The 23,963-nt window shown below is 48.1% G+C and overlaps 1 protein-coding gene across 3 annotated transcripts in view; it reads left to right on the top strand.

The window, feature by feature from the left end:
- bdg (sodium-dependent transporter bedraggled) overlaps positions 1-23,963 on the top strand; it is a 183,709-nt gene that overhangs the window by 144,708 nt on the left and 15,038 nt on the right. For 2 of the 3 annotated variants that reach the window (XM_084575816.1, XM_084575928.1), the window contains 6 exons: positions 15,906-16,271; positions 17,965-18,170; positions 21,092-21,223; positions 21,868-22,020; positions 22,819-22,882; positions 23,061-23,199. In XM_084575816.1, the coding sequence (XP_084431942.1) occupies positions 15,982-16,271; positions 17,965-18,170; positions 21,092-21,223; positions 21,868-22,020; positions 22,819-22,882; positions 23,061-23,199 (984 nt within the window). In that variant the 5' untranslated portion in view covers positions 15,906-15,981. Of the gene's footprint in view, positions 1-13,329; positions 13,649-15,905; positions 16,272-17,964; positions 18,171-21,091; positions 21,224-21,867; positions 22,021-22,818; positions 22,883-23,060; positions 23,200-23,963 lie in introns of those variants that run through there. The other variant, XM_084575867.1, reaches the window with a different exon arrangement.

Below are 23,963 nucleotides of genomic sequence, written 5' to 3' on the forward strand. Positions count from 1 at the left end.
AACCATATCACGTATAGCGGCACGAGAGCGCTTGTATCTATCAATTACACATATAGACAGCGCTTGCGAGTATATATGTTTCTGTGAATAAGCGTGCAGGGAGAATGCGAGGCATTTCATTATCACTGCGTTCCTTAATTAAAGTTCAGGTGCCTGTCCATTAATTAGGTGAATAATTTTCATGTGTCACTGTGGGTTACACAGAGGTCTTTAGCGTAGAGCTGGATTAATTTTCAGTCAACTTGGCCTCTTAAGTGCCGCGTCGTATCATCTCTCCGCTAGTAAATTGGCCAAGACGGATATGGGAGTGGATGGTGGAGTGAGAAAAAAGAACTGCATAAAAGTAGGTTGACGCTTCAAACGCACACATGCGCGAATACAGGGGCGCATTTTCGTTTGTACGAAACGCGTAAGAACTTGTGCGCATGTGTTTCTGCGCACAAGTTCATTATGTGGATTTCTGCAGATACGCTGCTAAGCTCGAAACAGGATACAGTAGTTTGCGCAGTTAACTAAGTAGCACATACGTCTTTTTGTCGCACAACTTATTCACCTGGTCGTCCTATTCATCTATAATTTACAATCACACTTTAATACTAAGAATGGCAAGATGTGCGTTCCCAAGCCTAGCTGATCGGCGCACAGCGGCGCCTGTCAGCGCCCGAAGGTCAGAGGCCTCCGGGCGAAGGCTGCGCCACTCCGTTGACAAGGGCCGTCGCGACGGCCGACAGCTCAGCTCGGCTGGGAGGCTCTGCAGATTAGCTACACCGGCCCACATGGCCGGGTGCGTACCTACCTAGCGGTCCTGGAACGCCGCTTCGAGCGGCCGAATTTTGTTTACCTGCGTCCATGTGTGCCTGCCGTTGTGGCTGCCTTTTCGCTGTACTTGGGTGGTGTGCACTCGTTCATTTTCGAATCGTGTTTTCTTTTTTCCTTTTTTCTTTTTTTTTTTTTGCCAGATACGTACGTGCACCGCCTCGGAGGCGAAGCTGGGGCGGTCAAAACGCCAGGCTCGCGAGCTGACCCTCCGAGGTCGCGATCCTTCCGTGGATCGCGTAAGGCTGAACAGTTCATCGTCCGACAGTGGCGACTTGGGCGAACCGGTTCAACGTGATGTTCGAGGTGACACTGAGAGCGGATCGCAGTAACGGCACTATTCCTGTAACGAATTCAGCGTAACTTAGCTTTCCGCTCTCCTGAATGAAGTAAGCGCGGGTCCAAATATTGTTCGTACAGCTCCTAATGTGGTTAATAATGTGAGTAAAAATAGCTCCTTGTAAGGCCGTTGGTTACGCTTGGTGTGTAGATATATGCGGAATATACCACACCATACACGTATATGTAACTGACGAGCTCGTCGCATATACTACGTAATGAGTGAACAGTGCATGGAAGCGATGGCTACGCAAACAACAGCGTTACTTCTAGTGCCATATATAGAGCAAAGTAAATTCTGCTGAGGTCGTTGCGCGGAACACGGCGCTATGCCGACAGTCGCGCGACGGCAGCGCGTGAATAAAAATAGCTCGGGGCCGTACATTTTCTGTTGCGAAAGCAGCGCTGAGAACAATCATGGCGGCGCTCGAGAGTAAACAAGCCAGTTCAGTAATATTATTTTTAGAAATATTGCCTCTTCGCGTGTTCTTCAGCATTCGTGCCAGGAACGTCTTTATGACGCCACGCGATACGCAAAGCATACATGAGCACGTAAAAAGTTGCCATTTCAGTTCTTACCGTACGCATTTGTTTCCCTTTCCGTGAAAATCTGATTACATCCCCGATCGTGTTCGAACGTGCTCGTTATTCCAAGGTTGCACCTTATGCATATCGACATTGCAACATTCGTTTAAAGAAAGGTACGTCGTTAGCCGCACGCATGGAATTTGTTTGGAGGGAGTACCGAACTTTTACCTCGAAGCTGAAGTCGATAGCGCCACTGACGTATATGGTATTTACGCTGGCGCTGTTCTGAGCGTTGCGCGGAAACCCTCTGTTGCCAAAGGTCGTCCCGCTACGTATAGGAGCAGCGATAGCAGACAAAATAAAAATTCAATGCCGAGCAAAACTCGCTGAATGAAAAGCACGACTTCACACTATAACCAAGCGCGTTGATAGCATATGTCGGGACTCCTTCATTTTTGTTTCTTTTCATTCATTACATCATAATATCTGTTCAAGTACGTACGGGCATCGGAAGCGGTGATTCCAGCCAGCAAATCAAGGCAACGACCTTCCTGAGAACTTAGATTGCCATATTCGGATGTTTGCTGACGATTGTGTTGTTTACAGAACAGTCACTAACACTTTCGAACAACAATCCCTTCAAAATAATTTAACTCGTGTGAAAGACTGGTGTAATGAATGGCTAATGACACTTAACACAAGTAAATGTAAATATATGTCGTTTCATCGACGCCATTACCCCCTCCCGTTCAGCTACAGCATATCTAACGTTCCTCTCGACATTGTCCAATCATACAAATACCTTGGCGTTCACCTTTGTCAGGATCTTACGTGGAATACGCATATCTCAAACATCATATCATCCGCTAACAGAGCACTAGGATTTTTAAAGCGTCACCTACGCTCTGCACCTCAGCATGTCAAGCTCCTCGCATACAAATCACTAGTTAGATCAAAATTAGAATATGCATCTCCCATCTGGTCTCCGAAACAAGCATATCTGCGTAATTCAATTGAAGCGGTTCAAAACCGAGCAACTAGATTCATTCATTCATCGTATTCTTTTGATATCAGCATATCATCCTTAAAATCACAGTCCAACCTACCTACCCTTGCTCATCGTCGCTACATTGCTAGTTTATGTTTGTTTCACAAGTTTTTTTACTCCGAGCTACGACAGGAACCTTACATCTGCGCACCCCCACCACGTATCTCCCTCCGCACCGGTCATCAGCAGCAAGTGTCCCGACCTCGCGCCCGCACCACTACATTTTCTTCATCATTCTTCCCCCGGACTGCCAACGACTGGAACGGCCTTCCCCGAGAACTTGCTGCTATCACATGTCCATCTTTATTTCTTGAACGAATCACACGTTTACTTGCGCTTGTGAAAAAAATACGGCAGGAAAAAACGTAGAAGAAGAGAGAATGAGAAAAGAGTTTATGTGAATACAAAAGAAATTGACAAAGTTCGGCAACATTGCTGCCAAATTTTATGAGCATCATGTCACGTATTTGATCTCGGCCACATCATGCAGCGGCGGTAGTGACGTCGGTGCACGCTGAAAGATTGCTGGTGACGGAAATATTCTATAAATGGTGTGTGTGTGTGTGTGTGTGTGTGTGTGTGTGTGTGTGTGTGTGTGTGTGTGTGTGTGTGTGTGTGTGTGCGTGTGCGTGTGCGTGTGCGTGTGCGTGTGCGTGTGTGTGTGTGTGTGTGTGTGTGTGTGTGTGTGTGTGTGTGTGTGTGTGTGTGTGTGTGTGTGTGTGTGTGTGTGTGTGTGTAAGAGAGAGAGCTATTACAAGCACACATTAAGAGATTGGTGATTAAGCGAGTGGAAAAGTGAATTCAGGTGAATTAGGATCCTGTACGCAGACGCCGCAGACGGAAGTCATAAACTCTGTCGCATTTACCCTCATAGGCGGAGCAAGATCCATTGTGATTATAACGGAATTCTGGTTGCGTTTCAATTCTGGTTACATTTCAATTCTGATTCCATCGCCATCCGGATTTTATTCCGATTCTATAGAATGTACAATTCATATTGGATTCTTATTCTATTTGTTCCGTAATCGCTTCCCTTCTACGCCCATTGCGCTGCTCTCAGACCGAGACTTCACAAAGACGCCGGCGCCTGTCAATTCTCGCTTTCGTTACCTATTACCATGGCAGCATGCCGGTAGAGTTTCATCATCATCTTCATCATCAGCCTGATTATACCCACTGCAGGGCAAAGGCCTCTCCCATATTTCTCCGCTTAACCCGGTTCTGTGCTAGCTGCATCCACTTGACCCCTGCGAACTTCTTAATCTCATCCGCCCACCTAATTTTCTGCCGCCCCCTGCTACGCTTTCCTTCCCTTGGAATCCAGTTTGTTACCTTCAGCGACCATCGGTTATCCTCTCTTCGCACTACATGTCCTGCCCATGTCCATTTCTTCTTCTTAATTTCTACTAGAATATCGGTAACTTGAGTTATTTTTCTGACCCACTCTGCACGCTTTCTATCTCATAATGTTACCCCTACCATTTTTCGTTCCATAGCCCTCTGGGTTGTCCTCAACTTAAGTAGAACTTTCTTGGTTAGCCCCCACGTTTCAGCCCCATAGGTGAGTACAGGCAAGATGCAACTGTTTTATACTTTCCTCTTGAGCGATACCGGTAAGCTTCTAGTCATAATCTGCGAGTGCTTGCCAAATGCGCTCCATCCCAATCGTATTCTTCTTGTTATTTCCTTTTCGTGGTCCGGATCTGCGGTTACTACCTGTCCTAAGTAGACATATTCGCCTACTACTTCCAGTATTTCGCTACCTAATGTAAACTGCTGTTCCTTCCCGAGGCTGTTGAACATTACCTTAGTCTTCTGCATATTGATTTTCAAGCCTACCTTTCTACTTTTCCTGTCCAGGTCATCAATCATTATTTGCAGTTCATCCCCCGAGTTGCTTAGCAAGGCAATATCATCAGCAAATCGCAGATTACTGAGGTATTCTCCATCTACCCTTTTCCCTAACTGCTCCCATTCCAAGTCTCTAAATACTTCATCTAAGTAAGCTGTGAATAGTACTGGGGAGATCGTGTCTCCTTGCCTAACACCTTTCTTTATGGGAATTTTGTTACTTTCTTTATGCAGAACTATGGTTGCTGTGCAGCCACTATATATATCTTCCAGCACGTTCACGTACGGCTCGTCTACCCCCTGATTTCGCAATTTTGGAATCCCCTGAATGCCACTAGCGTAGGTCGCCGCATGGAGACTTCAAACAGATGTCGGACAATTCTTGCCTTCATGGCACCTCACTGTTCTCGCTCTTAAAAAAAAAAAAAAATATATAGCCCCAGAGACCTAACAAATTCACAAATTCAGGGCAGCTATTTGTTGCCTTCTGTGACAGTCTTGTCTACGTAGAGTGGAAGGGGAAGAAAAGGGTTCAAAAAGAGGCCAGCGGCACGTCGTGTCGGCGGCGGCAAGCCGCTCAAGAGCGATTGCTAACTGGCGTGACCGGGAGAGGCTCGATCGTTCTCTCAATCATCCGAAAAGCTACGCGCTGCGGCATCGGCATTAGCCACGCTCTATTGACCGCCGGCGTGAGTAATTAGGCGCTGATTCGGAAGGGGGGGCTGCCCTTGGTCAGTCAAGGGCGAAGGCACGTTCGACGACCACCGCCTCCGTCTCTCTTCTGTCCCCGAAGAGCCGTCCGTGTTTACTGTCCCTGCGCCGCTCTAGTTGTGGTTTTTGTGTTGCTTAGAATTTTTTTTTCCTGCATTAAATGATCATGGGAGGCTATCTGCATCTCTTCGGGCTGGGTCGGAAAGCCGTTGGGTCACGTGGCATTTGCTCTGTCAAGAACGGTCAGGTTTTTCAATTACTTCGCTTGTTTGGTGTTCCCCAACGCAGGAGTGTGTAATTTTTGTTTAGCCTAAATAACTGCAGGTACGATAGCACGGTGGCTATAGCTCGACGGCGTACGCACGAAGCCCTTGCGGCGTTGAGCCTTCGTGAATTTGGCCCCCGCCTTGTGACTCAAGGCTGATGCGCTGTTCTGCTTTCTTCGTGTCCTGCTTTTTCAAACTAAATGCATGCTTTCCCTCCGTTGTTCAGCACTGAGGTTGCTTGTCGTTTACCGAGGACCAATGGTGGTGGTAACCGATCAGTGCATGTTCACCTGATTTCAAAGCGCACGTTTAAGCCCACAGAAATCGAAGGTTGTTCGCTGCTAAGCGTCCTGAACAGCGTCTTGAAACGCTTGTCTTGACTCGAACCCGCATTCTATGCAGACAATATTACTCTCTGGTGCACCTCTTGGTATCCCGAGAGACCTGGCAGCAAGGCATCGACGCAGTCACTAAGTATCTTGACACATTAGCTTTATCTGAACCCGCACCTGACCAATCTAGCTTTATCATTTACTAGATATGGCAAAACTTCGTTGTCAATGTCCATACAACAATCCTATCACTCACAGTGGCAGATCCCCCCGTTCCTCGCGTATCGTCTAGCCGTATTCTCGGGCTTTATATTCTTAAGTCATCTAACCAGGTCAATGCTTGACAACCGTTAAACGTTTTCCATTAGCTTACGCATCTCGTCCGCCACTCTGTCAGTAAACACGTACGCTGAGTTCCGCGAGGGCAGCTAGTTCATGCATTATTTCTCAGCCAAATTCTTTATGCATAATCCTGACTTCGGATTGAGGTTGCGTTTCATACATTGTACAAGATCGCTCTTACTGTTCCAGTACATAAATACACTGAGCGCTTATACTCTGTTGTTACCCTTGGGAGACCTCATCCAACAACATCGAGGCCGGCGAATGGCCAGTCTTTCAAGTACAAAAGAGGGGCACTGAATATTTCAGCTAGCTGCTCTCAAACATATCCCGATTATTACTTTGTTTCCCTACTCCTAGATAACCTCCAAATCACCATAATTAAAAATAAAGCCAAGACAGGCGTTCTGCTCGTTACCGATCGTCTTATTGATTCGACCGTCGTCTACACGGGCGAACTCAGGTCGGAGCAGCTGCTTATTCGATGGCCCGCGAAAACCATCGTTGTGACACAGATTGACTCCCACAGCGATGTCCCTTTATAGTGACCAGGGCCTCTTCTTAGAATCTCCTAACCCCTAGGTATATATACAAGATACAACGGTTCAATACAGGCTACACGCACAATACACGCAGGTCGGATTATATGGTATGATCTGCAAGCAGTAGCTCTCACAAATTACGTCCCCGCACTGACACATTCATGGATTCCGGGCAACGCTAAAATCCTAGGCAATGATGTGGCGCGTCGCCTCCCCCGCGAAGTTCTAACCGCGCGCCTGGGATCCCCCCCTTATCCACACTAGTGGATAACCGTCACTGTGCGGCAACATCCGCGAAATGCGTAGTCCACTTCCTGTTCCGGAAAAATATTTCGCCACCAAGCAACTACGCATTCTTCGACGCATATACACATCTAAATATACTCCTTACTCCACTTGTTCTTTTCTCTACTGTATGCGACACTCATCTGGCTGGCCAAACTCTCCCAAACCCTATCTTAACTTAGAACATTGTCGTCCAGTCCCCTCATTTCTCGTACTGTTCTCCCTCAACGCGGCGGGCTTTTCTAGCCTCGGACAAGATGGCAGACCAGTTTGCTTTATGGATGCTGGCCCAGGACATACTCGCGGCGCTTAGTATTGCTTTGAAATAGTTTTTTTCTCTCTCGCTCTCTAACTGTATTCTTTCTTTATAGAGTCTGTCTCATACTGACGTACTAAAGGGCGTTTTTCGCCCGCGACATGTGTATCTGATCAAATTTGGAAGAAACGGCCCTTACCACTGTATTATAATGCGTTGTTGCTAATTATTTTTAATGGTTTTCTTCTCTTAATCTCCGTGCCAGCCAAAAGGAAGGTGGACTTGGTAGGCGTCGCTAAGTGCGAACTGCTATTAGCGAGGGGTTTGCTTGCTTCATCGAATAGTATCGCCTCGCTGTCACTGCCGATAGGGTCCGGTCTGGCGGACGGCCTTGAAATCTTCCCAGTCTCTGCTTTCGCCATCTTTTTGCGGCTCTTAGAAGAATTGCATCACTCTGGGCGTGACGCTTCGTTTTTTTTATTTATTTTTTTTATTTTTTTAACATGCCGCGGCTTCCTGCGCCAGTACTTTAAACGACGATGCACGCTCTCATTTATTTCAGCCTTGCAGTTGCAGACTGGGGCCTCGTGTTGTTAAGGAAACAAGAACGACATCGGTTTTAGGCCCTTTTTCGAAAGAATTACTGCACAGTAAGCCTTTCGTACGCTTTATCCTCGTCAGTATAAAACAGCCGACTACAGGCTTCTTACCTTCACTTAATTTTCAAAGGCTAATTTCTACCCAGGTTCCTATTGGAACAGTTTTTTCGTATGCACTGATAGTACGCATGCATTAAAGAATCAGTAGCAACCTCACATCTCTCTTATCATCTGTGCATTCTCAGGCTAAACCCTTCACCGTATCCCCCTCCTTAACTTAACTACTGCTTGGAACTACGTAAGTGGTAAAAAAAACGTATATGTTTAGAAATAACCTTTGGTTAGGCTATATTGGGTAAACTGCTGCTTTAGAAAACGTCATTTGTTTGGTCTGTAAGAGCGTTGGATGAGTGTCTCGCTTTTTACGGTTGCTTTCTATCGGAGACAAATACGGTTCAGCCATGCAGAAGCACTAACGACACGGCTGCTTGGAATTCTTCAGTCCTTTTCCTTTTAAGTTCGACGCTCTTCCACTGTCGCCGTGCGCGAATGGATCTCGCGACGAAGTGAAATTGTAAACAGCAACAACAACAACACTTCAAGCGGTGCATATACGCATAAGGCAGAGCTCTGCATTTTGAAGCAAGCGGTCTTCTTACGTTCTTCGTTAACACAGCGCGGGAGAAAATGACGACACAAAGGAAGACAGAACAGCGTCCTTTCTGTCTTCCGTTGTGCCGTCGATCCTGATTTCTCTGCGCCAGATTTTCCAAGCAAAACCAACTCTCCCAGCCTTCCATTAGTCATCCATACACGAATGGAGCAACACTCAGGCAAAAAAGAAAAAAAAAAGAAAATAAAGACTGAGCTGTTAGGAGCGTGAAAACAAGGCAAAGGACATTCCATGATAGCCTCGAATAATGTGAAATTGCAAGGCACATTGTGTAATGCGCTTAGCCTAGTAGCTTAACAATGGAGACAGGCGAAAAATGTAATGGAATTAATCATCTTGAATTTCCCATTATACGAGACAAGTATTCAAGATTACTTGGTGCAACCAGGTAGAAATCAAAGAACGTAACGACAGAAAATATGTCGCTTGAGTACTGACTCGGACACTTGGACCTTACCAGACATTTGTTGAGGAAATCAGTGTGGGAAAAGGTGCTTGGCAATGCAATTTATGCAAAAGCTACAAATAAAGCTATTCTTGTAACACTTACATACTTCGAAGTCTCTCTTTTATCGTATATATTACGTTCCCCTAGTAAGCCCTATTATGCCCCGTTTGCCCCCTTCATAAATCCTGTTGACGTAGCCGCATGGAACAACCGCAGGTAAAGATGAGAGAAAAAAAAAAAAAGTCTGGCCAGTGACAAAAGTGGATGACGTTCACCTGCACAACCTTGCACGTGTGGTGTACTCGGCACGGAAAGATGGAGACATGATTTCAGAGGCGCGTGCTTCTGAAAGCCTCACTCTATACAGTTGCCCAGCACCGCAAAGGTGAGCGAATGACCACGTTCAGAGGTTAGGAGCAACACGTGGATGCTCATTTGCGTTGACTAGCCTTTCTTGGCCGACGTGCGTGCACGCGCCTGATTATAACTCCTGTCATGACGAGGGTACGTGCTCGTGCCTGCGTGAGGGCGAGACATCTGAGCTCGGTTTATGAAACCTCGACTCCGCGTCCTCCCTCCCTCTCGGCACACGGATGTCTTTCCCGGCCGGCAATCCTAATCGACCGAAGAGGATGGGTCGCAGCTGTCTCCAGGGCAAGCTCCACGCTCCCCAAGGCAACAGCGGCACCGCGCCGGATAACGAAACATCTTTTGAGATCGGACTCCGCAGACGCTCGATTAATCGACAGATGTCGGCGCGCATGACCTTGACTCGCGGAGCGCGCGTAAAGGTGGCCTTGCAGGCGTGCCAGAAGCGCGAGCAAAATTCCTTGAATCATTGGCTACGTAGTGACGTGTGCGCGCTCGGTCATACGTCACTCCCTTCCCCGTGCGCGAAGCACTCCTGTCCGAGAGACGTCGTTGAGGCCGATACCTGTGCTCCTTTCGAGTGGGGTGCGCACCATTACGCATCATTTCTGAGCCCACTCGCGCTAGCTAAGAGTAAAGCCGCTTCAGAGCTGAAGGATGTGGTGGATGACACCGCACAATGCTAAGGCGTGAGCCATGTGTTCTTTCTATATAGCCGTCATCGCACTCTTCCTTAGACAGCGCTCGCAGACATATTGCATCAGGGCCTGTTGTCTTACCGCTCTTTCTCTCTTCCTTCAACGTTGAGTTGCAGGTCTTTGCAAGCTTATGAGGGCGATTTCACACTTCCCAGTGAAATATTACGTTGGGCCACGGCTATATTGCGTGTATACAAATGGTTTACTGACATTATAAGTCTCCATGTAACCTAAGATGGATTAAATTCAGTGCGGGTGGAAGTAGGTTTAGAGTCAGTGAGAGAGGGTTTAATGTGGACCAGTGAACTCATTTGCAATTCCCATCGGCTTGAAGATCGTGCTTAATGAATTTTTTGCATAATTCTAACACCATTCCTGCTCGGGGCCATGGGCTATGCGAGCAGCATGATACTAATGGCTCGAACTAGCGTCGGTGAACATTGGCGTCTATGGCCAGCAGCCATATGTCATTTTGTGTTCAGCGACAGCTGGATCTGCTTTCATCCACCTTACTTTCATTCTGTGAACCGGACCTAGATTTCTCAAGGTATGATGATTGTTTATGGCGGAGAAGTAATGTCTCCCTCCTTCGCAATCATTGTCCTGATATAACCAGGCCGTTGTTGCAGACCGAATAGGTCGTTGAGACAACGCGCTTACTATACCTTCGTTGTCAGCATTGAACTTTATTTTCGCATGACGCTGATGCTAAGAGGTTGACACTGTCGTTAGCTACTGGCGGGACTCTATAGAACTACATTAATACGCTGGCAGTTTCCTCGCCATAACGACACTTTATTCAGATAATCAATTAAGGCCGACCATTCGAAGCTCTATTCTCTACCCTAGCACTCACCTGTCCGCCAGTATAGAGGCCTGTTGTTAAGCCCACATACTATCATATACCACGCGGCGAACGTTCAGCGCGCGCACACACCACGGCTGAACGCTAGCTTGGCTCGCGTCCATTGTCCGAGCGACTGCTCGTTCGCACCGGTTCGCATTCCAACCTGCTCGCACGCCATTCGTCTTGGCGCTTCGCAAGAGGTGCTCGAGCAGCGGCAGCCGCCAGCGGGTCCCTCGGGCCAGAGGATCGCTCATTGTTGCTCCGTTAGGCGGTGAGAGGCATTGTTTCGCTCCAGGTCAGGGCGGAGGGTCAGCCAGGCGGAACCTGCGGCACCTCGGGGCCACGCGTCATCGTCCCCTCCCGCGGCCTCGTTGCTTCGTAGTACCACCGCCCGGATCCGGTATTAGCCGACGACTGGGGGGAAGAACAGCGCACCTGTAATATGCGCCGAACATGCACTCATGTGCTAGTGCGTGCGTCGGCATGCGCGCACCCTATTTACGTTCTCGTGAATGGTGCCGCACTCGTTGCCGCCTGTTGCGATAGCATAGAGGGGTGTGTTCTGGAGCACGTGCTGTGGCGAGGCATACACGTGCGGCGCTTGCAAGGCTACTTTGGGCGCTTATCATTACACGCGCCTTGAATTCTGCTTATTTTCTTTTTCCTGGGCTCATCGGATCAAACTGTACGTGAGCTCCCCTGATGCCAATGTCGAGCACGTGCGGCTGCCACGAAGTTAGAGACCGTGTTGTCTCGCGCGCCAAGGTCGTCTCTATCATCTGCACGGCTATAGCGAACGTTCAGGGTCATCCGAAACTGCGCCTTTGCTATAAGGTTCAGTGCTATGTTCCGAATCTGCGGTATCACAGAGAAGGAAGCCATCGGCCCGAGTTCACTGACTCTCATAAGAGGTCTCTCCGTGCGACTGATGTGTGCGGCAGGACTCCTCCCACGCTTATCGTCCCACTCGATGAGACGAAAACGAAACACAGTCGAAGAAACGCCCATACTTTTCGCGTTCTCCAGGCTGGAGGTAATAGCGATAGCTGCACCGCATTGTCACTCGCGATGTCCATTTGAGGTGAACCTATGGTGATCACTGTCGCGTACGAATTCGTCGCTTTCAGGCATAGGTAGCCACTCTGTGCAGCCCAACGCACTGCGTACAATGGCTGTCCGGTACCTGGTAGCCCACTGGATACCTGGTAGGCCTAACTGATAACGTGGATAACCCAGTGGGCTACCTGGAGTAGCCATTCAGCGCCATCTATACACCGCTTAGTACTTTGCAAACTCCTCAAGTATCGTTAGGTACCCTAAGCCAAAACCAAGTAGAACTGTCGGTAGCACTCAGTCCGTTCGGGCAGTCGTCTTTGTCGTTATTCGACGAAATGAGCAGTTTAATAGTTGTGACAGCGCCATTACTGTTAATGACTAATTTTCTTTTTTCTTTCTGAATTAGAATGTAGACCTATCGGCTACTCCTACTTGGTATGTATTTGGGTGGACTGATTGGAGTTTGGGTAAACCCATTTGCGACTGGACAGACCTACAGGGTACCTTGTTGAATCACCCTGGCTACTTGGATCGCACGAACCCACAGTGCTCGTTCTTGAGTCGCCCTACGCACAGCTACCACGAATAGCATTCGCAGTGGCCTGCGAGTAAACGCTGGAGTTTTCTGGTTCGATTAGCAGCGTTTCTGATTCGATTAGCTAAAGTTTCTAGCTTTATAGTCGAAGGACAGCAGTGCATTAACGTCATTCTGAGACTTAAATACGGCTTGTGAAAGGTATTGTTTACTAACACTGACGAGGCGTTCAAATTTTAAATTTAGCTTCTCTTGCCCGACCATTCGAGGAAAAAGCTTTCAGCAGCAGTGGAAGCCCGCTGGTGTAGGCCTAATTGAAAACGTGATGTCATTCACTTTTGCCGTCAACGGCCGCCTGCATGAATAACCTAAGGATATTAAAGGTTTCCAGCAGCCTCAGAATTCCATCCATGTCACGCCCATGCTGCTTCGTAAACTCTGGTTGGATGCGATCAGGGAAACGTGTGCGGGGTGAGAGAGAGGGAAGAAATAACTGGAGCGCCGAGTTTCGAAAGCAGCAAGACAAAGATGTGCTTAGCAAATTAAAGCTGCCCCGTGTGGAAAAAAACCGTGCCGTGAGACAACGTGTCTTTTGTTCCCGGCGGATGGAAAAGTTTCTTCTCGTACATACACACAAAAAAAGCAATAATAGCTCGCGACATTCGCTGGGCCGCGGCTTCGGTGGCGGTCACAGCTGTCACAGCTGCTGCCGCTGCAGTTAGCGCTGCTGCCGCAGCGTCAGTTTTGTTACGCAAACGATGACGTTCATGGGGTGCGTTTTGCGCTCTTCGTTGCCGGCGAAATGGCTCTTGACGCTCTCTATCCCCCGGTTTACGGCGAGTCCCCATTGTTGTCTCGCGGAATGCTTGGGGCCCCGCGACCGTCACTGCCACCTCGCCGAGTCCATCAGCAGCTGTTTGAGGCGGCACTTATCAGAAAGCGGCGCCGGTTTCGAACTCGGAGGCACGCACCGCCCAGAGCGATGGTGGTTCCCGCACGAGACAGTTGGGCCGAATCTCGCTACAATCGGCTACCGTGTGCATCCATCGGATTACCAGAAAGAAGACAGCTCCAGCGGATACGATTTGTAGCAACGATACGTTCACCGTAAGTTCTGACTCTCGCAGCTTCGCAATAGTACTCGCTTGCGCTTGATGAGTGTCTGCGATTCCTCGATCGTTTTCCGACTGAAAAGCGTGACCAGCCTGTTCTTTGTACGGCATGTTCTCCCGAGCATCGATCGCACTGATTTTAGTGGTGCACTCATGAGCGTGTGTTCGTTTATGCCTGCGCTTTATTTCGGAAATATTCGACTATGAACTACCGGCAAGATGTCCGCATTGGGGCGAACAGACGGTCGCGCAACGTCAAACGCTAACAACGTGAAAGAAGCGTCAACGCCTTTACAGTTTCCAGGGAAAATAAAAGTAAAGGAAATCAAAGCTCTATAGCCCTTATCCCCATTTCATATTTGTTCCTTACACGCGAGTGCTCTTTGTCCAGTAACATTTCAGGTTTTTTTTTTTTTTTTTTTTTTTTTTTCGTGCACGGCTCAGTGATGTAAATAGTTCGTTGTGGATTTTAGGGCTTTCTTTGCTCCTAGGATGAAAGAAGAAAATTACTCTAGAGCTCTGTAGCTGCTATCATTACGATACTCGTGGCCCAGGCTCCCATTTTGATTTCAGATATCTTTCACTTACACATGTATGGTTTTGGGAGTTCGAAGGCCACAAAACAAGCTTGTGCTTGCTAATAAATGAACACTCACATTTCTAGCAAGCTACGTCGTGACGTAAAACCTCTTCCAGCGAATATTGAGAACTGCTTTTTTATTATTATTATTAAGTGCTTTGGCATTTGTGCAGGTCATCAAGGGTGTTTTGATCAAAAAGTACTTGTCGCGTGAAAAGCTAATTGCTCCCTTCACTTTTAGAACAGTTGTTCAAGTGAGCTGGGCTCTGACACAGATTCGCTGTCGATACTCTGATACGGACTCGGTGCATTGAACGGGCGTTGACTTGTATTTTCTCACTCGAGCTCTGGGAGCAATATCATGCATATTTAATTCCCGCGAAATAGAAATGAAAAAGCGGGAATAGCGAAGGATACCAAACGGATAGTACATTTCTCAGTGAATCCTTAAAATGTCTTCTTGAGACACCCTTACCTCCTGCAAGCGCTTAGCACTCGACATACCTAGTCCGTTAAGTACCATTTCGTGACTTGTTATATTTATTCTGCGTAGAAATTAGGTTATTAGAAAAGTTAACGTAGTCGGGATTTATTAGTCTGTTAGATTTAAACCACTACGCCTTTATTTCTTCTTTTGTTTTTTGTTTATATAAACTGGAAATATTTTTTTCCACTTCCGCCCATAAAATCATCATTATAAATGCTATTCTTGCTTCCAAGTCAAGCCAAATCAATTCGGGCCTTGACTGAGAAGTGCGTACCACAATCATTAGGCATTTACCATACCGTTCGCAATTGGACATACTAGGCCACCCTAAATAACGCTGTTCAGAGACCTAGGGAACTGGTTAACGATACTTGCGACCTTCCCGTCGCGCCATTCAAGAGCTCAAAATAAGTGTGTGGACGTCTGTACCCGCCTTACCATAGCTGTGGTCAGCGCATCGAGCACCTTCTGGAACTTATGTGAAATGCCATCTATACGGCACCTTGACTGTCGGCGTGTCATTTCCTTTCATTCACTACAGTGGAACTTGATTAATGATGAGCAGCAGCGTAAGATTATAGCTTGTTATAGGCATCATGTTTTATGATGCTTGAGAGGAGTGTTTTTTGAGTGCGGAATGTGGTGATTGTCTTATAAGTTTGACACATTTGGAGTCTAGAACCACCATGAGTTGTGTGTGCTGTTCTGCTGCTTTTTACGCTTATTCTTTTTGTTGTCTGCTTGTCTGCATTACTCCGGGTGGCTTGGAAGGAGTGGGAGCACTCCGGGGCCCCACTGTAGTGCTCCTCAAGAGGTATATGGCCGCCCGCCTCCGTTTTGGTGTCTGATGCACGATTGGATAACGAAGAAGCACCTTGCAGGTTTTACTGTAGACGCCTCCATGGAAATATACCTGACAGGACACTCAGACGATAAAACGTTAAACTGTGCGTACTCCCCAAAGATCACGCTCACGCTCACATAACCTTTTGACGATTGAAATGCAGCCAAAATTCAATTGAGAGCGAGAATCAGCCTTCGATCGCGGCTGCTTCTCAACGAGAGCAGGAAGTTGGCTCCGAGAGTGCCTAGCAATTAGATGCGGCTATGATTGCACAATGTAAAAGGGTGCTTCGCTTCCTACCGGGTCACACGTGCTCATCACCCCTTCTTCTCCCTCCGCAGGTGAGCCAATGAGCGTCACAGCGCCAGACAGCGGGCCATCGTCGTCGTGGTCGCGCCAGTGAACAGGAGGAGGCCGATGGGCAACCCCGATGAGGCGTCGGCGTCGTCAGCTGGCAGCAGTCCCACGGCGGCGGCTGCGACACCGATCGACGCCGCGGGAGCCCTGCAGCCCCTGCGCCCCGACGTCTTCCATATCTCCGGCACGCGGCTGTCCTCTGATCCTCTGGTCTCCGATGTGCCGCTTCCCTCGACGCCACCGCCGTCCGCCGGGCCGCCTGGCGCGGCCGCGAGGCAGGCCTCGCTCGAGAGCGGCTCGCTGGCTACCGAGAGTTCGTTCACGGATCGCACCAGCAGTGACTCCACCAGGTGAGGAGCAGTGCTTAGCGGCGTCGAGATCGTTAGTGAGCCGTCAGAACGTGACGCTCTTCTTTTGAAAACGTAAGCATTACTGACAGAGAAAAAACCCAAGGTGGAAGAAGTACTTGTCCTTATTCTGCCTCGGGTTTCGTCCTGTCTGAAAGCCTTACCACCTGACCAATTGTCTGAGCCATCTGGCCTGCCTCTACAGCCTTCTCAGCTGTCTTATGCTGATCATGCATGAGATCGCTGAATCCAATCTCGGACGCGCTGGTCAAATTGATGAAGGTTCCTGAGTAATATCGGAGAACAACGTGAAGCACGTTTAGGTCTTTAGCTGCAGGCCAAATTCCACAGTGCTTATTGCACTTTGCTTACAGGGACACCGCTCTCCTTTCAGGTGTATATAGCCCAGATGTTTCTCTGACAATCTAAAGCATAAAAGAGATATAACAAATAAAAATAATGAGTATTACTAATTCCCATTTGCACAAGCGCAGCCATACGGCTACTCCCTTATTACAAACTCATTCCACTTTAGGGAACACATTGTGTCAAAAAGAGATGTTGAGGACAGAAACCAGGCACTGACTAAGACGCCTCTCGCTTCTAAGATCCCTTGGCTCGGTGCCAGATATCCTTAAATAAAAATATATAATCTAAACACAGCATAAACAGCTTGCCCAGTAAACCAGTTAACAAATCTGAGCTTTTATCACGCCAATCTAAAACTCTTATTCGTGCAGAAAGCACGATTGGTATTGCCTTTGCCGAGTGAATAGAAGAGTTTGGTTAAAAGGCGCAGCACATTAATTTCTACTCCGAAGCATCACGTTATTCCCTTGTCACGATGATTGCACACGGCGTAAGCGTCCGCGCAGATACGTTCGTGCTAAACTGCGAGGCTATTAGAGTCATTATATGTGGCGCACTCAACTAAACTCGTACACCTACGAATTTACGTCTGTCTGCATGGTTACGAAAAAACATTGACTATTCATTGAAGACTAAAGAAACATTGAAAACATTGAAATCGAAGACTCGGTTTCAGTTGGGCTCATTTGTACCCGCACTTTGTGCCACGAGCGAATGTAATCTGCCGTCACGCGCCCTTCTGCTGTGCGTGCTTCGCGACTCACTGCCGCCAATCGGCTTTATCTGCCCTTGCCTTGTGCATAAGTTGACCCCCGCTATACCTCGTCGCATCTCTTCCTCACTCTTTGTCAACAACGCTGATATTTGACGATGTAGTTACACACGCTATCCAGCATGCGAGTGTTTATCGCTAACGGTCCGGCTTCACGACCGCAGCTGTCTCTGGTGAACCCGGTTAGCGGCGCCAGCGTAAACAACGTATATTGTGCGCGACAGCGGACTTAAATAGACCGCATTTCCTTATCTGGGCGGCTATTGCTCGCAGGCAGATTTCGGGATAACAACAGTCCACAGCTACCGTTTGCGCGTACAAGTCTTATCGACGGGACTTTCCAAAAAGAAGAATGCGCATTTGTTTGTTGGAGTCGGTCAGAGAGATGCGACTTCTATGACCTTTCTCTGCGCAATGCGCGTTTGCATCTTCCCGCTTGGAGGTGATGCGGACGATGATCTTTTACGTTGTAGACACTCGCGAATGGGGCGTTACTTTTCCGGCGAGGGACCTTCTCCTTACGCGTGTTGAGCGTTGCCCTGGTCCCCTGCGCAGCGTCCAAGAAGCGACCAGGCCCCGGGAGGAGGCGGCAAATGGTGCGAGCGACGACGCTCGGCCTGCAGCCACTGCCGACGACGAAAGCCGACGCGCCGCCCACGGGCTGTGGTCGCACGACCTGTTCTCCGTGTTCGCCTCTTTCTTCAGCATATTCGGTCTCTTCAGCGTCACCAGGTTCTCCCTCTTGGTGCATATTTATAAAGGTACGTATACTTTACTGCTTGGATACGACCAGAAAAAAAGAGGCTCTGGCATTTGGTATGTTGCTTTTGCTGTAATAACCAGTTGTTTAGTTTAGTTCTTGGGTTTAACGTCCCAAAGCGACTCAGGCTATGAGAGACGCCGTAGTGGAGGACTCCGGAAATTTCGACCATCTGGGGTTCTTTAACGCGCACTGACATCGTACAGCACACGGGCGCCTTGCTTTTCGTCTGTATCGAAAAGCTGCCGCCGAGGCCGGGATACGATCCCGCGTCCTTGGGAGCAGTAGTCGAGCGACGTAACCGCTGCACCACCCCGGCGGGGCAATAACCAGTTGCAAACTTCTGTGGGATAAAAGACGTCTTTGCCATCAACATCAGTGTGGAGTGTAGTAACTGAGAACTCCAGGTTTCGCCTCATGCCCATATCGCCAGCAAAAGTTATCACGATGCCTGCGCCCGCAAAGGAATTATTCATAGCTTTACCTCACCTCCACGTCGAATAGTATTGATACTGAAACCGGCACGTGGATCGTGCAAGCGTTTGCGAGCGCTCTTGCAGCCATTTCGGGCAAGTAACTTTAGACGCCGCGTGGAAATAAAGTTATAATACTCCTTTCGCACATCTCCATCTCTCAACCTTTTGTGGCCAACGCTACGGCCTGACATGATTTGGAGGGTGCCGCATGGTCTTGAATGTACTAGAATGAGAGGGCTGTGCGGAAGTTTATTTTGCAAGAAGGCTGAACTAACGACAATGCATGGACTTAGTTGCAACAGAGCCCTTCAATATTGAAGGACTCTGGCTTCAGCCTCTTGGTTTTTGTGTACTTTTGAATATCATTTTGGTTGGAGAGTAATAAGTGGCCATCCCACGAGGAAAATGTTGTTGGCTCTGCCCTAGAGGAACGAAACCGATCATGTTCATACTGTGCGGTTACCTTTAAAAGTGTGCTGTTACAGGTGTGTGGCTACCTCGCCCACATACTGCGTGTTCATGCAAATCAAATCAAATCAACTTTATTCAGCATTTTTGTACTGAGGAACAGAAAAGAGCAAGCCGAGGGTACAGCCAGCATTCAATGCGCGCCCGAGCTCTCGCTTTAAAGGAAGGAAGACGCAGGCTACGAACACACGTATTTATTGCACAGAAAGCAGCTATATTACAAACACTGCACTGACCCCAGATCTCCTTACAACCCGTAGCCTTGCCTGAGCACTCGAGAGCGGGGAGCCGCGGCGCCTCGGGAATGACGCAAATGTTACTCACGCGCTCGCGATCAACCGAAGAATTAAAGCACGCGCGACACATCACGAGAAAGGGGATATGCGTAGAGCACATCTCGACCACACAGGTCGCATGTCGCAAATGTCACAAATAAGCAAATGTCGATGGCTCAACGCCCACGGCTCAGCGGCGATGGCTCAGCTGCAGTGGCCTGTGGTGACAAAGAACCGTGCCAAATCAGGCCCTCCCGCGAGCGCCGGACTCCTTTCGGGCCTGGACTTGAGCAAGCATACGAGGTGCCGAATTCACAACTCGCGGTCCCCCGGCCAAATCCAGAGAACCCGGAGGGAAAAACGTACGCACCTTCTGCTAGCCGAATCAATGGCGGTCTCCCCATTCAATCAAGGCCGTTGCCTGGGCTAGTTGGTTCATGGCTAAGTGGCGAAGTAACAGCGATTACGAAGGAATACACTGCTCCCTCTGTAATGCGAAAGCCCTGAGGGCACAATAAATGAAATGAAACACAGGACGAGCACTTTGTTTCCGTGTATTCCTTCGTCCTGGTTTTTTTTTGTTTTCTTTTTTCGCGCTGTTCTTAAGCCACTTTTCTCCGTTAGCATCCCGCGCGCAGCCTCGCGTCGAAACAAGAGCCCTATATGTCACCTGGAGGTGACCCAATGAGGATGCGAGACCGACACCTGAAGAACGGAACGGACGTTGTGGCAGCAGTTCTCGGAAGCGCTCTCTTCGGAAGAGGACAGCAGCATGACTGCTGTCCCCTCTCTTTGGCACTGACCCCACAGGGGGTCTCCAACGAACAAACAAACGGCAGCGGCGGCGTGTTTCTTGTCGCTCCGGAAGCCCAATGTCCACAATACTTACGCTTACTGCACTCTTGACCTGCACAGAGTGTGTGATGGCAATGCAGGCGCGCCCTATTGGATCACGTGATCGAGGTATACCTAACCCATGTCGGCCACGATGTGATTGGAGGAGCACAGAAGTTTGAGTTTCTTGATCTGTTTTTTTTTTTTAAACTGCTTCAAAAAGTATATATATACTAATAAACAGCGACGATATCGCTTCAGAAAAGTTGAGGCGGCTTCTGACAGCTTTCCGCGTCTCTGCAGTGAAATCCACAAAATCGCACAATCGTGCTGCCTGAATGTGTGCTCACGTTCCAGAAACGCACACCGGTAAGCTGGTGGCAACGATCTCGTAGCCTCCGCTGCATAGCCACAGAAAGCTGACAGCGATTATAACACTGGCTTTCCAGCATAGGCGTACCACCAGCGCCTCTGGTGAAGCGCATGACTACAGTACAGTCGTTTATAACTTTCATGGTGCTCTTGGATGCCGTTTTATTTTCTTTAGAACCGATAGCGTTATCCGAGAAAAGAAGCTTGACGTTTTTATATCCCCCTTTTATTTTTTGCCCGGTTAATTTTAGTTGAGACAAATTAGTCAAAATTTGTTTAGCCAAGATGTTACCTGTGCCTCCCCCATAAGCCCTCTCAGTGGGGGTTAGCGAGCTCTCACGAGTTCTCTGGCGCGATGTGAATCTTCGCCTGAGTTCCCTTTTTACTGCATGATTTTCTACTCGAACAACTTCAGCTAAACGGAGTAAATGTAAGCATGCTACCTCCGAGCTGTCCACCTGGGATTACAATTGACCGTACCATCCTCCCCTTTGCAGCATGCTTCGTGCTCCAGTTCTTCGTGCTGTCGGCGGTGTTCGGCGTGCCCTTCCTGTATCTGCAAATGTCCCTAGGCCAGTACCTGGGCAGCGGAATCCTCGATATGTGGTACATATCGCCAGCTTTCAAAGGTAAGCACTCTGCTAACTTGTCACTGCTAGCTTCATATTTATGCAGACAGACACTCAGCAGGCTCGGAAACTGAGCTAGTCGACGATACTTTGCACTTTTCTGTGCTTTCAACTGAGAAAAAGTTTACGAACAGCCAACAGATACGTTGCCTCGCACCATTCCTTAGCGTATTTTTTTTTTTTTTCAGTGCTTAAAAATAAATAAACAGACTCGAACGAGGCCATGACGCTCGTCTCCTGCTTACCACTGAGTTTACTCGCGACTGGAAAGTCGCGTTTGAAAAATTAGGGGAAAAAAAAAAAAGTCTTTGGGCACGTTCTGTCACCTTCTGTCGGATTTTTGTTTTCTTTGGGGGGGGGGGAGGGAGGGGGGGGATTTATTAACGGCGTACGCGCTTCAGATCAGTTAAGCAAGGGCTTCCTCTGACGGTATACCGACCAATCTACCGACGACTATGAAGTCACCATTAAACTGTTCGCTACTTCGACTGTCGCGACTTTTGTTGCCGTATAACTTTTTCTAATGTTAACAAGGGGAAGTTATGGTCATAATTGAAGCCCTTGGTAGACAGGGTCTTTCATACTCCTGTGTGCAAAAAAACAACACAAAACACAAACCTTTTTTTCTCCCTCTTTTTTTTTAGGAGTGGGCGTGGCACTGGTGATGGTGTACCTGGTTTGCGGCGTGTATCTGGCCGTGCCAGTGTCATGGTTATTCTTCTACTTCCGCGACTCCTTCATCAAAGCCCGCGATTCCTACCGTTGGTCCATCTGCCAGGCCCGGTTTGCCTCCGGAGGTAACCGAGCACCCTTCGACGCTAAATCCCATGAAATAGCGCATATCCGACTTTTATTGAGATTATGCTCAGCAAATAGAGCCTTGATTACAATGAAGAACAAATTGTCTGCAATAATAAAACCTCCGTCCGTTAGCCATTCTTGCAGCAATTCTTATGTATGTCACGCACTGAGCGAAGAGGACCACTTTTAAAAGGGTACGAAGTACCGATGAAACATGAAACACATCTCTTGCAATTATAATTAACATTGAATAAATAAGGGAATAATTACTCATTGACATCCACCCATGCGCAGCCATACGGCTACAAAGGAAAGCTAGCCGTATGGCTGCGCTTGGGTGGATGTCAATGAGTAATTACTTTCTTATTACAAACCTACTCCACCCTGGGTGATTCCCCTAAAATATCCGCTCAACACGATTCCCACTTTGAGTTATTGATCAGTTCACTCTCGCCCTACCATCTGTTGTGTTGACCGTCCTGGTTCACTCAGTTGGTAGAGCGACGGCCCGGAAAGGCGGTGATCCCGGGTTCGATCCCCAGATCAGGTCGAATTTTTCTTTAACTACAAAGTTTCTGAGAAAGCTGTTCATCTTTCCTTTGTAGCCGTATGGCTGCGCTTGGGTAGATGTCAATGAGTATGAGTAATTACTCCCTTATTACAAATCTGCTCCCCCTTGGGAGATTCCCCTAAAATATCCGTTTAACACTGAGTTAACAAACTAATGGGCTATGCTGTGGTATTACAGAGGGAGTGCAACATAATCGCTAACAATATTCCTTCTTCTACTGCAGGCTGCTACAAGAACAATGCTTCGTCTCCTGAGTTCTTAGGCTGGACGACAGCCTCCTACTTCCAGTAAGTGCTAACTTGAGTGTTAATATTATCAGCATAACAAACCTTCTAGGTCGACATGGTTTTCAGCTGGATGAACGTTTCAAACATAAAATTTCAGACATAGATAGAACAGGTATACGGTGATTCTTGTGACCTGAAGGGACATTGTTAACTGCTCACTTACCCGTCTGTGGCGCAGCGGCCGTGTCCTGGACCGGAGGGTTTCGTCGCAAGTAAGTGGCATTGGAGACCTGAAGTTCGAACTGGCCTTCAACTTGGGCATCATTTGGCTCCTCGTGTTCATCGCCCTCAGCCGAGGACTGAAGTCCTTTGGCAAGGTGCGTACATCAGTGTTTCGTTTTAGCACTGTACTTCACAGCCATTAATGTCCCATGTCGTGTCCACTGCCAAAACGATGTCGCTGTCGGTTGCTAACTGTTCTCATTGAGTTCCTCTATCAAGCTTACGATTATGCCCATTCATACGCAAAACCTCAGAGACTTCAAAAAGGACCGCGTTCATGACGGAAAGAAGATGTCATGCGGGCCATCTGCAGAAATTTCGCCGAGGTGATTCGACTCGGGTAAAATCACTACTCAGGTTCGCAAAAGAATCAGTAGAGGGCTATAACTAGTGCTTACGATATAATACTTTCAGATGTAGTGTTTAACCATGCCTCACGTCATCATGCATGCCTCGACCTTTAAGCACCAGCGAACGCGTATCCTTTGAGGGTTTTAAACGAGACCATTATGCCGGTGATGCGCCACTCTTTTTTTACTATTTCTTGCTTTCGTTTTGCAACCAGTTTTTTCCGTGGTAAAACGTTTATGTTTTTGTATACCTTCCCTGCACAGTCGGTAAATCATGAAGTGGAATCCTATCTGACTCATTACTTTCTTGGTTCGGAGTAAACAAACTATGGACGTGCGCAAACTGCGCCTTGTTTGTGCCTGTGTGTTTCTTACGTCCCGTCTTTTTCGCGCAGTTTTACTCGTTCAATGCAGTTAGGGTTTTTGCTCATGGCACACAGTGGTGGTATTCGTTCCCTTGTATGTGGGCTTTTTTTTTTTTTTTTTTTTTTCTGTTCAAATCCGTCACA

Source organism: Amblyomma maculatum, chromosome 1, assembly GCF_055883805.1.
Source record: "Amblyomma maculatum isolate TAMU_Amacu chromosome 1, ASM5588380v1, whole genome shotgun sequence".
Lineage (NCBI taxonomy): Eukaryota > Metazoa > Arthropoda > Arachnida > Ixodida > Ixodidae > Amblyomma > Amblyomma maculatum.